The 14,661-nt window shown below is 36.7% G+C and overlaps 1 protein-coding gene across 3 annotated transcripts in view; it reads left to right on the forward strand.

The window, feature by feature from the left end:
- Window positions 1-14,355, forward strand: part of PCGF5 (polycomb group ring finger 5) — a 56,216-nt gene extending 41,861 nt beyond the window's left edge. For 2 of the 3 annotated variants that reach the window (XM_019952810.2, XM_019952812.2), the window contains exons 8-9: window positions 3,559-3,618; window positions 8,673-14,355. In XM_019952810.2, coding sequence (XP_019808369.1) covers window positions 3,559-3,618; window positions 8,673-8,720 — 108 coding nt within the window. In that variant the 3' untranslated portion in view covers window positions 8,721-14,355. The remainder of the gene's footprint in view (window positions 1-3,558; window positions 3,619-8,672) is intronic. The other variant, XM_019952813.2, reaches the window with a different exon arrangement.
- The last annotated feature ends 306 nt before the right edge of the window (window positions 14,356-14,661 follow it).

Raw genomic sequence — 14,661 nt, forward strand, 5'->3', positions numbered from 1 at the left:
TAAAACTCTTCAGTTATCCATTTTCTTTGGGATATACTTAAAGTTCAAATTAAGGAAACTAGTTGGGCCTTCTATGTTACTTTATGATGTCTACCAGTATTTGTTAGGTCAAAGCTCTTTATTATTATTTTCTTAATTGTATTGGCTGGTTTTCCCCATTTATGTAGGTGAGCTTGAGAATGGGATTGTGATTGGCAGTGAATTAAACTTCTGCATTGACTGGACTGGCATTTGCAGTCTTGTATTCAGTTTGGTGCTGTGGGGTGCTCTCTAAAGTTCTGCAGTCCTCTTCTGTCTGAGTCAAGTCTGTGGTTTTCTTCCCTTTTCATGTTGGACATCACCTCTGACCTTCTGGGCCTTTGGCAAGGTGACCCCATATTCACATCACCTCTTCCCCATGTCCTCTTGCTAGACTCCTGTGAGAATCTCTGGCAGTCGATTTGCCTCCACTCCTCAAGAGCAGGACATCTCTGCCTGTACCACGCAGCATCTGGGCCCCTCCCCACCTCTGTCCTGGGGCCGGTCCATTTCAGGCTCAGCCTGTTTACTGTCTTCTCTGCTCTTTCTGGATCCATGTCTTCATCATGTTGCGTTTTTGAAAGACTTTTATCTTTCGGAATTGCATATCTGGTCAGATTTAGCTAAGTCCTAGAAATTTTTTAGTTCATAACAATATTTGTGCCTCAAGATCAGTGTTCCTCTTCTGCTTATTAGTGGGAGAAAATGGACCTTTTCTTTAAAACTGTTGCTTCTCAAACTTGGAAGCAAATCACAAAACACCTGGGGATGTTGGTAAAATACAGATTCTGATTCAGTAGTTCTAGAGTGAAGACAAAAATTCTGCATTTCTAAAAGCTTCCAGGGGATGCCTGTGCATCTCATCTTTGGACCATCCTTTCAGAAGTGTGTCCCACTTCTGACACATCTTTTGGGCTTCCCTGGTGGCTCAGATGGTAAAGAATCTACCTGCGATGTGGGAGATCTGGGTAAGATCCCTGGGTTGGGAAGATCCCCTGGAGAAGGGACTGGCTACCCACTCCAGTAATTCTTGCCTGGAAAATTCCGTGGACAGAGGAGCCTGGTGGGCTATAGTCCATAGGGTCACACAAAGTCAGACACGACTGCGAGCAACCAACACTTGAGTAATAAGATTTTAGGACGTGATGTATGACCACGGGTTTACCCTGTGGTCTGCACATCTGTACTAACACATGTACTCTGCTTAAAATGTCCACGCAGTGTTTTCATCACATTTTTAAAAACGTAAATGGGATCATATATATTGTTTTGCAGCTTCTTTTTCTCATGTGCTGATACGCCATGTGGAGAATCAGTAAATTTTAAAGTAATTCTTTGAAACAAATGGTTAGTATTCCATTTGTGCAGCTATAGTATGATTTGATTAGTACTCATTTGGTGGACATTTTCCAAGTTGACATTACAGACATGCTGTATTCCAGTACAGACATCTTTTTGCACATGTGGAAGCATATTCATGGGATAAATTCCAGGTGTGAATTCACAGCAGAATGTGCAGGTTTTAAATTTTGATAGACACTGATAAATTGTTCTCTAAAAAGGATTTCCCAGTTTATACCACCACCAATAACGCGTGAGTTTTCTGACACCCGCGCCAGCACTGCATATTTCACTTTTGTGTTTCTTGTGTGAAGTTTCTTTCCAAATCCATTGCCCCTTTTCTTTGCCTTATGAAGTTTGTGTGTTTCTTACTGACTTCTAGGAGTTCCTTATGTATCTGGATATCTATCTTCGTTATGTTTGTCACAACTGTTTCCTCCCAGTTGTATTGTGCTGCATAGTTTGCCTCGGTTTTTTGATCCTTAAACTTGGAGTAATAATACCGATCTTAAAAAAAAATTTAGTAAGAACTAATGAAATATTATTTAATAAGGTACTTAGCAGGGTGCCTGACATAATAAATGTTGTATTATTAACAACTTACATATGTTTACTTTCATTATTATTATAATTCTATACTCCTACAGTTGGTCTCACGCCTGCGAGCCTACTCTTAATCTCTCTGTCTCTTCAGCCTCAGCTTTCCCCGTGAATTTCCTGCTTCCCTTTGCTTGGGTAGGTTGAGTACCTACTCTCAGGACTCCCCCTTTCCCAGATAACCCTGAAGCTTTTATGGCTTCCACAACCCCTGCCAGTCCTTACCTAAAGTTATTCCACCATGTTTGTCTTGCTGTGCTTTCTTTGCATTACCAAGCAATTTTTGGAGAAACAAACATCTAGCTTAACTGATACCAAATAGATTAACAGGGAAAAAATACCACTTAGTGAATCTTCCCTCTTTCCACCCAACTCCTCCCTTGTTAAATGCTGTCTGGGACTTGTTTGCATAGTTAGGCAAAGCCTGATGGGCCAGAGGAGGGGAGGAATGTTGTCAAGGAGAGCAGTGCAGGGCGTGCCTTAACTGTTGATGAGCCTTGTCCAGAAATTCAGAGAGTGACTTCTAGAGGAAATATTGTTATCTATATTTTCATTTTGAAGAGTCATGCAATGTTGAATTCATATATGTAAAATTTCAAAGTGTATGTTTTTATATTTCATAATTCCATTATAGTTCAAATATTTATGCTTAATAAATGTTCAACATAATTTTGAAAAATCAAGATTTGGCAATGACTTTTAAAATATGAATGGCTAGTTGCTCAGATGGTTAAAGCATCCACCTGCATTGCAGGAGACCCAGGTTCAATCCCTGGGTGGGGAAGATCCCCTGGAGGAGGAAATGGCAACCCACACTCCAGTATCCTTGCCTGGAAAATCCCATGGACAGAGGAGCCTGATGGGCTACAGTCCATGGGGTCACAAAGAGTCAGACACAACTGAGCGACTAACACACACACAAACTGCTAAAAGACAGTGCATTTAGAATTGAATCTATTCACTAGTTTAAAAACATATTCATTCATTGGTTTACTCATAAACCTTTTTTTGAGTGGCTGCTGTGTGCCAGTTCTGCCCCTTAGCTATTAAGATTGCAACTATGAATAAGATCAGACTCGGGGAGCTCACAGTCAAATGCTATTAAAATAGTTATGGAGACCAAGAGTCTAATGTGAGAACGTAAAGAACCTAATCCGAAGCAGAAAATGGGTCCCCTGTAGGCTGAAACAAGTTCCCTGCCCCCTTGCAGAGCTCTGAGACTCTTAAACAGTGCTTGAAGAAGAGATCTAGGAGAGATTAATCACAGGAAAAGAAGGAAGAAAGAAGGCGCCTCTCCTGGATTGAGACGGCAAGGGTTTTCTCATGAATTTAGTATTTGAAGAAGAGATGGATAAGATAGGTCACCATTTTGGTAAATATTTGCAGAATGTTAACAAAATTCATATTTAGAGACTAAAATTATTTCACGCTAAAATTTACCAGTCACTTAAGTTATTAAAGTCTTTTTCCAAAAACAACTGCCATATTTTGGAAAGTGTTTACTTAAAATTAATCATGTTGCCTCATGTTTGACATTAAAATATTTTAAATATGTATCCAGTTGTGGATGCCTCTTATCTGATGAGTTCATCTCCTCCGCAGTTTCGGTGTCTGAACTGCTCAGCTTCGCAAGTCTGCTCTCAGGATGGCCCTTTGTATCAGGTAAGAGGCACTCACGACTGTACATATGGCCCTAATGACGCCTGCCCGCCACAAAGGTGACTGCTTTCACCCAGACGCAAGGTCCCAAGACACGTCACTTGGCGAAACTCAGACCTATTTGAGCTACAAAACTTCATCTTTTCAACTTATGTCCCCAAAGTTTCCACTTATTTTACTTCTCTTGAATTACCTATTTAATTTTACCAAACTAAAAATTAAGTTATAAATGTTAAAGCCATTATTTATGCATCCATCAGTCTTAATAACTACCAGCTTCAGCCTGCAAGAAATCTCTGCTCCATATTGAATCTCTGCTCTGTACTTAACACTTATTTGTGTGTGGGTTTTTTTTTTTTTTCATTGTTTATTCCCCCACAAGTGAAGGGAAAAAAAAATGCCAGATTAGGTAAGGCTAAATAACAGCAATAGCTAAATGCAGATGTGAGCTTGCTTGCTGGACCTGCCCTAAGGACTGTACTGAGCTACCTCTTAGCACAGAATGACAGTGAGCGGATTTAGTAATGCACTGAGCAAGTGAACATGCCTCTGAGGAAAGTTTATCTAATAAAACTGCATCTTAAAAATTTGGAAAACAGAAGAGACAAAGTGTGTAATATAGTAAGGATTACTATTGAGTACAGAGATGATCTAGGATCAGCCTTAAACCATGTTTTTATATAGTATTTATTAAAAATATAGATTTTTAATTAGTCTTCATCATCATTTTCTTGGCGCCAAGAAGGGAGAATTATAATTATATACAACCTTAACTAGCAAATTTACCTCTGATGTTGCTATTTTAGGGTTAGGACAAATAAATATATGTTCAGTATTGAAAGAACCATTTCAAATCAAAAGTGTTAAATTAGCAATTTATCTAGAATTTCCCTCAGTCTCATTGTCAGTTCTGTGATAGTGCAAATCCCCACACTCATTAACGTGTGTGTTTCTTAATACACACTGGTTAAGTCCTGGGTGTATGTGTGCGTGGTAATGGAGTGAGCAAATTTAGCGATTATAAAGGCCAAGAGAAAATCATTTAGAGAAAAAAAGGCAATCATCCTTCTCCTTGTGTAATTGAGGGTGGGGGGTGAGTGAGTAACTGAACTGGACTGGTTAGTGTGTGTAGATGCTGTAGCTGCTTTTGACTTCACAGCTGACTTGGGGATGAATTGCGGTGTTCCTGGCCTTCCGTTATAATGCGTACATATATGGCTTTTTGCTTTTCGTCTTGGCACTGATGTCTGTCTGTTTCCTGAGAAATAAAGGTATTCTTAAACTCTGATCTAAAGTTTTAGGAAACTAGAGTAAGACCAAGTTTTCAAAAATCCACACACATTTGCTTTTTTTTTCTGCAGCACTTCATTATGGAGTATAGTCTGGTCAGAAAGTTGGACTTGTAATTAATAGGATGCATCTTTAGCCAAAAATCAACTAGAAAATTTCAAGGAAAAAATTATCACTTTTATTATAAGAAAATATTATATGTGTAGCTTTATATGACTAAATCTTTTAATTTTGTGAAAATTTGGTGAAATCATTTTGTAGGAAAAATTCTAGTGAAGCAGCATTCACCCAAGAAGAAAAAAAATGTAAATCACTAAGTAATGAAAGACATAGAACAATATTAAAGAATTACTTTTTAAGGGATACTTAAATATAAAACTACTTTGAATGGTCACATCCTTTCAGATTTTCAGGGAATAGATCATTCTAAGTTGTTAATTTAAAGTAATTGAAAAAGGTGGAATTTTACCAAATTCATTTTAAAGATGTAACATAATCATGAAGGCAAAAACTGATAGAGAACCTCCAATTAGAGCACAAATATCAAGTCTCATTTTGAACATAACAAAAATGATAAATAATATACTAAATGTCCTAAAATAATATGCTAGAAGAAGAATAAAGCAAGACCAAATAGTATTTTTATCAGAAATCAAAGAATAGCTTAATGCTGGGGGGAGGAATTATATATATTAAGTAAAATAAATGTCAGTAAATACTAAAAGGGCATTTGGTAAGATTCACATTTTTCCTACAAGCTTATTTTGAAATTTTTTCAAGACAAGTTGACATAACACAAAGAAATATCCTTAACTTTTAGATTTATCAGTTAACATTTTGCTACATTTTTTGACCCTTCTTTTCCTTTCTTCCTCTTTTTCCTCTGCTTATCTTATTAATCTTTTTATAAATATATCTCTTGTTTCTTTATGGAGCCATTTGAAATTAAATTGCATATATCATGACAGTTGACCACAAAGTACTTCAGCATATATGTTCCCTAAGATTAAAGACATTCTCGTATATAATCACAGTACATCATACACAACAAATTTAAATACAGTGGTCCATTCTTCCTATAACTATGAAGTGTAATATAGTTTCAAACACATTTTTTACCAGATTCTTGTTTAACTTGGCACAGTCGGTCATTCTTGAGTTCATCGGGAGTGTAATTTGGCACTTTCGGTCAGTCACATTTTTGTGAGCGATCACAGGGCATATGCACGGCCACATACTGAAATGTATTTTAAAGCTGAAATAATTAAGATCGGGTACTAACTGAAACATAGACACATGGGTAAAAAGCAGAGCTCAGGAACTCACTCTAGTATGTATGAATCTATAAAGAGTATTTCAGATTAATGGCAGGTACCAAGTTTCATTAACAAATATTTGCTGAGCACTTAATTATGCACTGGGCAATCTTGTAGGCCCTGGGAACACAATTTCCAGTGAAACTGAAAAAAATTTGTTTCTTTCATGGGGCCTATACTCTTAACAAATGGTAACAGATGAAAAACAAATGAGTAAAATTTATTGTGTTAGAAGAAAAATTGAAGTAGATAAATAGAATATTTTAGATGAGATAACTAAAAGACCACTTTGAGGCGGTGATTTTTGACCAAAAAGAAGTGATAGTAATAGCTGTGTGTCTCTCTGGGGTAGAGCTTTTCAGGCTGAGGATGGACAGACATCTAGAGGCAAGGTCATGTGTGGTGGTTTGAGGGCTGCAAGGTGGCCAAGGCGCCTGGAGCAGAGACAGTAGTTGACCCGGGAATTAGGAAACCTGGAGTGTTGATGTTGGGGAGGGGTGTGATCTTGTAGGGTTTGTTTTCAGTTAACTGTTCTGAGACTATTAGTGATGGGGGGATGGTGGGGAATTCAGTCCATACCTCACATTATATGTGTTTCTCATGGCTGAAATGGTGCACATTAAAAATGAGACCATCGAAGATCAAGAAGAAAACATAGCTAAATAACCAATCTCAGAGTAAAGATGAATTTTCTCCATGTGTTTACATGTAAAAGGAAAAAAAAAAACCAGACAAACCAAGTTGACTACTAATCCTGAAAAATACATGGCAGATGTCCCACACATTTTAAAAAGTACATGCAAAAATACCATAAATAAGGAATATTTGCATATATACAAACAAAAACCGAAAAAATTCCAACCACTGATGACCAAGCCATTTTACTTCCCTCTTTTCCTTCATCCTAGTAGAATTGGTAATGAATTCTTCGACGCATGATAATGGATTTTTGAATGAGTGACTTATTTGCAGAAAGTGTACAGATTTAACAGAGTCAGGAATGGAAAGCAAAGCTAAAAAAGGTTATTGTAATGAGAGACAAGCTGTGGGATGAGTTGGGTAGAATGGGAAGAAGTCAGGTCAGGGTAGTAAGATTCTAGGTGGCTAGTCTCTACATCTGGCTGAACTTCAGAAAACCCAGGGAGTTTTCTAAAATAGATTTAAGTGTCCACTCACAGATATTCTGATTCAGAGGGAACAGAATAAAGTGTAAAATAAAAACAAGCAGAATTTAACCAAAATAGATTTAGACCATAGAATGTCAGCCCACCCCTTTCATCTATAGGAAAGGAAACAGTTTTCTCACAGGATTTTTGCATTCACCCACAGGAGACAAGGGGGAAGCAAGCCAGTGGCCATCTCAGCCTTTCTTGGTTTCTTAAAAGTAGCTCCTGGACATTTCATTTTAAAAAGGGGAGTCTGCAGCTTTCAGAAAAGGAAAAACCATTGGTTCTTCAGACCCTTTCTGACTTTGTGATGTTTGGATTCTACATGATACGGCAAAGGGCGAAAAAGACACAAAGACAGTGGTGTGGCTTTTCCCACAGAAAGCTGTCTCCTCTCCGGGGCTGCGTGTTGGTTCTTTCCCTGTGCGGAGCAAGCTGAAGGATAGTCTGAACCACTCAAGTTCATGATAGTCCAGTCCAAATATGTAGTAGGATCAGTTGTTGAAAGGAGGCGGTAACCTAAATGTTTCCTCTAACAGTTAGTGACTTGTTTTTCAGCATTTTTTAAAGGACCATTAAATTTTAAATGCTAAAAATAAAAAAGTGTCAAACTTACTTAAAATGTGTGATTTGTAAACAGTACCCCAGCTTCCTAGATTCATGGCATGTGTGTATGTCAGTCGCTCAGTCATACCTGGCTCTTCGTGACCCCATGAACTGTAGCCCACCAGGCTCCTCTGTCCATGGGATTCTCCAGGCAAGGATACTGGAGTGGGTAGCCATTCCCTTTTCCAGGGGATCTTCCCGACCCAGGGATCAAACCCAGATCTCCTGCATTGCTGGCGGATTCTTTACCGTAATAGCAGAAGGTCTGTTATTTGTGATTCAGTGGACTCACACAGAGAACAGCTCTGATGGAGTCCAGCCTGTGGCTGGTCTTGTACAGCGCCACAGGTAAATGAGTGAATGCCCTGCAGCAGCGAGAGCGTTCTGTCCTCACAAACCCTGGCTTGCCCCAAGTACTAACAGTAGGACTGTTCACATATGCAACCACTGTGACAGCCGCAATCTTTCGAACTTGACCTTTGTTGCAAATTATGGAAAAGTTGACTGTCTCTAGAACATGAGTTTAAAAATATAATAATAATTAGTCTTAATTGTCATAATCGCTATTCCCAAGAACTATTGTAAACCATAACTGCACATTTTTTAAAGTCTTTTATGTATACTCTGCATTGTTTTTCTATCAACACAGTCTTACTCATCATCTGTTTTTATTTTATAGTCATACCCCATGGTATTGCAGTACCGACCAAGAATTGATTTCGGTTAGACCAAGGGGCCCAGACCCCGCCGAACGAGCCCTGCACTATGTCGACAGATTGCACAGTGAAAGGTGTGTGGACTAGAGGGACGCAGCCAGACTCTCACATGCGAACAAGGCCACTGTCTGTCTCTAAACTGTCAGTTGCATTTATGTTGTTTCTATTCAGAGCAAACCAAGTGCCATTCTGCTACCGAACCATCTGCATAAGGTGTCGTGCCGTCTCCCGGTGTACAATACAAGTCATGGTTGGAATCAGTAGGTGTGCGGCCATGACCTAGCCTTCTCAATATTTTGCTTGCCTGTTCCAAGATTGTTCTAATGTTTGATTACACTAGTAATATGGCTCAATCTTTGTGGTGTTGCAGTTTTCACATACTTACTATTTGATTAATTCTTGTTTAAATAGAGTACTGTACAAGGAACTAATAATTATTATATCTTGAAATTATTTTGTATGGGAAATATATTTAGAGAAATGGCCTTTGAGCCACTGTCCTGTTTGCGGTAAGCTTTTTGTGTGCAAAATAGTTCACTCTTGAGTGTGCAAGTCCTTTTGGGAAGAATCCCAATTGTTCTGTACATTAGAGCACATTATAACTGTAGGCATTTGGGGTCATCTGTCTGTGTAGTCTACAGTCGCACAAGGAGGCCTGTTCGCCTTCCAGAAAATGTACATGACTCCTTGGAGAGTGAAGTGAGATTCATAACCATTTGAAATGTTGGCAGCTGATCACATTCACTTCTAACAAAACCCATGTTTCAGTGAGGTTAATCTTTCATAATGCCTTATGATGAGCGGGTGCTGCTTCCTGAGACATCATTGCCGTTGTGTAGCCCACATTACTGTGTGTGTCATGATATCGTGGTTCTTAATCTAACAAGTACACTTTTCCCTTTTTCAGTTGGCCTTAGGTGTGTGTCAGTGTGGCATGCAGAAAGTTATGATGATTTTAAATACTAGGGGTTTAGAGCAGGTAACATTAGCTATTTTATGGATTTCAAAAATCTCAAAGCAATTGTAGATTAAAACTGTTAGTAACCTGTCACATTTCCAAACCATATGCATAAACTAGAACAAATACTGTGTCATAGATAAATATGCTAACCAGAATTAATGGTTTGAGGATATTTCACTTTAGATCCTGTAGTAATTAGGGGGAACTGGGATTATCGTTTTATAAATAAGTTCTTTAAGGTCAGAGCTATGATAATGTCCTTGGTTTTGCAGTTTTGTTAAGTCTTCCATTCCTTTTGAGATGAGTCTGCAAGTCAACAAAAGTCTTGTTACCTTAAATGATATGAAGAACTTCATTTTAAACCTCTTAAAATCTACACTGTTTCTCATAAGCTTTGGAAATTCAGTTTGACTAATTGCTTTGAAACAAAGTTAACTTCTGAAACTTAGGAAATAATCTTAAAAGTTAGGAAAAATACTTGTTTTAGAAATCTGACATGAGCACAATCTGTGTGTTACACACATAGCTTTTATACTGTATTTTCCAGTAAAATGTATCATAAGCTAATGCCTTCTAAATCTCAAAATGCTTCTTAGAAATAAAAGTATATGACTCTAAGAAACACAAAATACAGCTAAATCTTGATGCATTTCACAATATAAAAGGCTGAAACGTCATAATTATCTTTTCTGTATATCTTTGTTTCAAGTCAAAAAGTCTAAAGTTTTCTGTTGTTTTTGGCCTGACTTTTGTGGAAAAGGTCATGGCAATATTTTTTAAAATTTCATTTTGTTAAATTGTGTTTGTGCTTGGAAGGGCTCACAAACAGAATTTAAAAGGCAGATTTTTGTTAACTCTTAAAAAATGGTTGGAACAGACCATTACACTAAACCAAAAACTGAATTTACTCTCCAGCTACAGAAATTATTTTGCTGTGCTGTGAAATCCAGTTCCCTGACATCTCTAAGGCATTTTTAGATTTCTTAAAAATTTGTCGCATCTAGGTCAGTGATTACTTATGGAAGTTGATTTTTAATTAACTCAAATTGAGAGTGCATTTTAAAAACCACAAATGAGACCTGGATGTTTTCGGGTTCCCAGCCAAAACTTACAGCCTTAAATGAGTTTTATATACATGATCTCTTTAAATTTGGCCTGTTGCCTCATCTTATGTAATGTCTCTATTTTCCAAGGAAATGTATAGGAAGTAATTATGGAATTGAGAATAGTTTTATATAGAATTCCTTTATTTAATGTTACTGTATTAACGTTTTTATTGAAATGCAGTGGAATATGTGCCAAAACATGTGAAAACTCTTGCATAGAGAAGGGCATCTGTTATATGGGGAAAGGTACACATTTTATGATGGTCCTGAATAATGTGGTGTTACTGTTTGAACCACAGACTTCTTCATCTGTTCAACTATGGTTTTTAAGTATGGGACTACTTTCATGTCTAGTAATACACTAATCCCTAGTTACTTATCCCCTGAGTCAGGCTGTGAAATTTGTAAGAAACCAGATATAGAAAAAATACACAGGCAAAAATACATAGATGGTCAGTTTTACAAACTTGGGGTGCTAATAAAATTAACTCTTTATACAGATACCCTATATGAATAATCATCTGAATCTGCAAAATTGGAGAATAAAACTAAGTTTTTATTTTGTCTCTTGTTTCTTAAGCAACAAACTGAAAGAACTTTACTTCCACAAAAGATTTTGTAATCGGTTATCAGATTTTGTAATCGGTTATCTCTGCTTCAGATATCATAGATGTCCAAGGGTCAAGGGACCTTGGATATAAAGAAGGCCTGTGCGTTGGAAGACATCAGTTTAACTGAAGTAATCACATTAGTTAATAGAAAAATCCAAATATGGCCCTTTCTCCAGGTTAACAAAATGCTTTTAAGTATTTCTAAAAAAAAAAAAAGGTTCACTGATGAGGTGATACTAGATCATTCAGTCTGGGGTCCAGGTACCTTGGGTGATGCTTTTAGAAAAGTATGTTATTTCTTTATTCATTAAAAGTCTGTCCCATATTAATATGCTACATTTTATAAATGTAATGAGTTTGCTCAACTATATGTAACCTAAATTAAAATGATTCTTTAAGGGGGAAAAAAGTATGTTATATAATATTGTGAACTGTTTAGCTTTATTGAACTATTTAAGAGAAAGTGCCTCATCGCTAAAGTGCATTTCTGTTTTAGATTTACTGCATAAGTTTTGAGTTTTCTGTCCCTGTCTCTTATCAATGGTTTTATATCTAAATAGGCTCTTGTAAGTTAGAGTAATCTCTTTTTGAAAGATTTTCATAAGAAAATAGATATCACCAAAGACATTTTAGTGTTAATAACCATGTTAGCGAGAGACAGTTTTAACTGTTTGGAGGTTGGAAATTTTTAGACTGCAATTTACTTTTATATAATTAGGCAATAACCTTGAGTAGTTGCTAAAATATCACCAAAGAAAGACTTTAAACTTAATTTTCATGGTAAGATCAATCAAATGCAGGTTTTTCTTGCAATAATCAGAACATACTTCCTTTCAGCCATGTTTCTTATTTTTCCAGCACCATCTGGAATTTCTTAGGAAATTCTCAAAGGTGAAAAAGAGATTAACACAACCAGTAGCCTCCCTCTGGATGAAAAATGGGAGAAATACATAGTTTGGAGAGAAAATTGAAATTGAGATTTTAAATTCTAATTTGAGAAGATTTTTATCCCTTGGAGGTGATATGGACTAAAATTATGCTTATTTAGTTCCTGGGTTCTTAGTAATATGAGAAATTTTATTAAAGACAGACTTTGGTAAAAGTGCGGACATGCTTCCTTGTGTAGAAAACAGTACATTCTCTTGGACTCACATAAGTAAATGCTTTTTCTGTATCCGAAAACAAAAATTTTCCTAAAGGCCTGTGGGTTGTTTTTTTTTTTTTTTTTTAAGTAACTCTTTGTCTTGTTTCTCAGCAGTTATTTTGTTTTTAGAATTTAACCGTACAGCCAAATTCGGCAAGACGGGCCCCAGATGAAGAGCATGCACGTCAGGTTAAGCCCTGACCTCACACCGATATTTTGGGCAGCCCGTGCTGTGGGCCACCTCAAGTAAAGCCCACATGAATGAAGTCTTCCTGACAGGCCCCTAGGTAAACCTCCTGGGCTAGGGTAAAGATGGATGTACTCATTACATACTCTGGTGTACCATAGGAATTTTCCAGCAGGCTATATTTTATACCAGTGAGATGTAGATACTGGTTGTGGGCATTACAAAAAGAGAGTTTGCCATAGCTTTAATTTTGGAAACATAAAAATATGAAATGCTATCATTTTAAGATACACCTCTGTCCCTACAATAAGGAATATAACCTGTCTGACAGATCTGGTTTATAAAAATTGAAAAACATGCTAAAACTCAAACCCTCTAAAAGCACAAAATAACCAACTAATTCTGGATTTACTTGATACACTTAGTTCAGTAGTATTTTGTTGAAAAAAGTTCAGATTGAAAGTTCATTAAAAATACTTAAATATTACATCACAGGGTTTTCATAGTTTTTTCTTAAAGCTGTAGCATTTTCCCAATAATTTAAAAGTGATTCTCTTCCCACTGTAATATAGTTTTCACAAGCAGTGTTTATTTGCTATCCTGACTATATTTTCAAATACAGTTAAAATGCTTGAGCACTTCCTTTTTAGAAAGTTATGAAATTAAACAAAAATAATTTAAAATGTGTCTGCATACTTGCTATGCCCCTTTTTCTAGGATTCAGAACTTGAGACATTATTCAGAAATGCGTTTTAATTTTAGTTGTCTTTAGAATCAAGTGAAACATTAAATACTGGGTCCAGTTTTCTTCCATTTTTCAGAGCTTCGTGGAATAAGAAACGAATCTAGTGTAAACTGAAGATTAAATATTTCTGGGCAGTGCAGAAATAGTGAATAGATTATGTGTATGTGGACTTCACATCAGTCCAGCATAGCAGGCGTTCTGCACATTAGAAATGGAATGGGATCAGCCTACCATTGTTTGGGGGCGGTTTTCTTTTGCTGTATTTTTTTGAATGGGGATAGGGGCCCAAGTGTCCTTATGAAGCTGTGGTCGGCGACAAGAGCTTGTGCGGGGAGCACCAGTGTTCTGCGTTTCCTACTTCTGGCAGCTCAACAGCACGCACCAGTTCTTAACAGAGTAGCCCTCACGTTAAATTAAACCATCATAGACTATACTGTACAGTTCTGTTGCTAATTTTCCTTTGAAATATGAAATATTTTAAGCTTTCTTTTTGTCAAAAGTGGTAACATCTTAATACAAATAAAAACCTTTTTGTGGTTGTAAGATTTAGCTTATAAATCATTCAAATTGAAGTGAAAGATTACCAGGTCATTGTTAATGACTTAGTCTATTAAGAATATATGTATTTTTGTAAAGGGAAAGCACTTGTAGATATTTAATCAGTACTATATGTCTGTTTTGCAGAAATAAAATGCTGCTTAGAGATTCTCTTTAAATATTTTTTATTTTTGTGCTCAAATGTATTTTCTGTTGATCTATGGAATGTTCTGTACAAAGCTGTATGGTTGTACTGTTGGGCTAGATACTTTTGTTTTTTAAAATCTGGACGTAGCCAAGTATATTTGACCATGTTAAAAATAGTATCTTTGTTATTAAAAACTTGATTGCATAATTTTTTGTCTGTCATCCTTCATATCAGTAGCTGCAGATCATAACCTTCATTGAAAAGTTTCCATTAAGTATTATTGTAGCAAATTTTATGAACATTTGTTGAATATTTGAGATAAAAAATCTTTAGGAAATGTTTGTTTACTTTAGAGATGGCAGGCTGGCCCTCGAATAATACTGCAGTTTTCACACAACCGTAGTATGTGAATTCTATTCAAGTTCCCATAAACTACAGACCAGCAGACACGGGAACATATCCAGGGATGTAAAATAAGGGGCAAACCTTTCATGGTCTAAAGGCATTGAAATC

This window comes from Bos indicus, chromosome 26, assembly GCF_029378745.1.
Source record: "Bos indicus isolate NIAB-ARS_2022 breed Sahiwal x Tharparkar chromosome 26, NIAB-ARS_B.indTharparkar_mat_pri_1.0, whole genome shotgun sequence".
Classification (NCBI taxonomy): Eukaryota; Metazoa; Chordata; class Mammalia; order Artiodactyla; family Bovidae; genus Bos; species Bos indicus.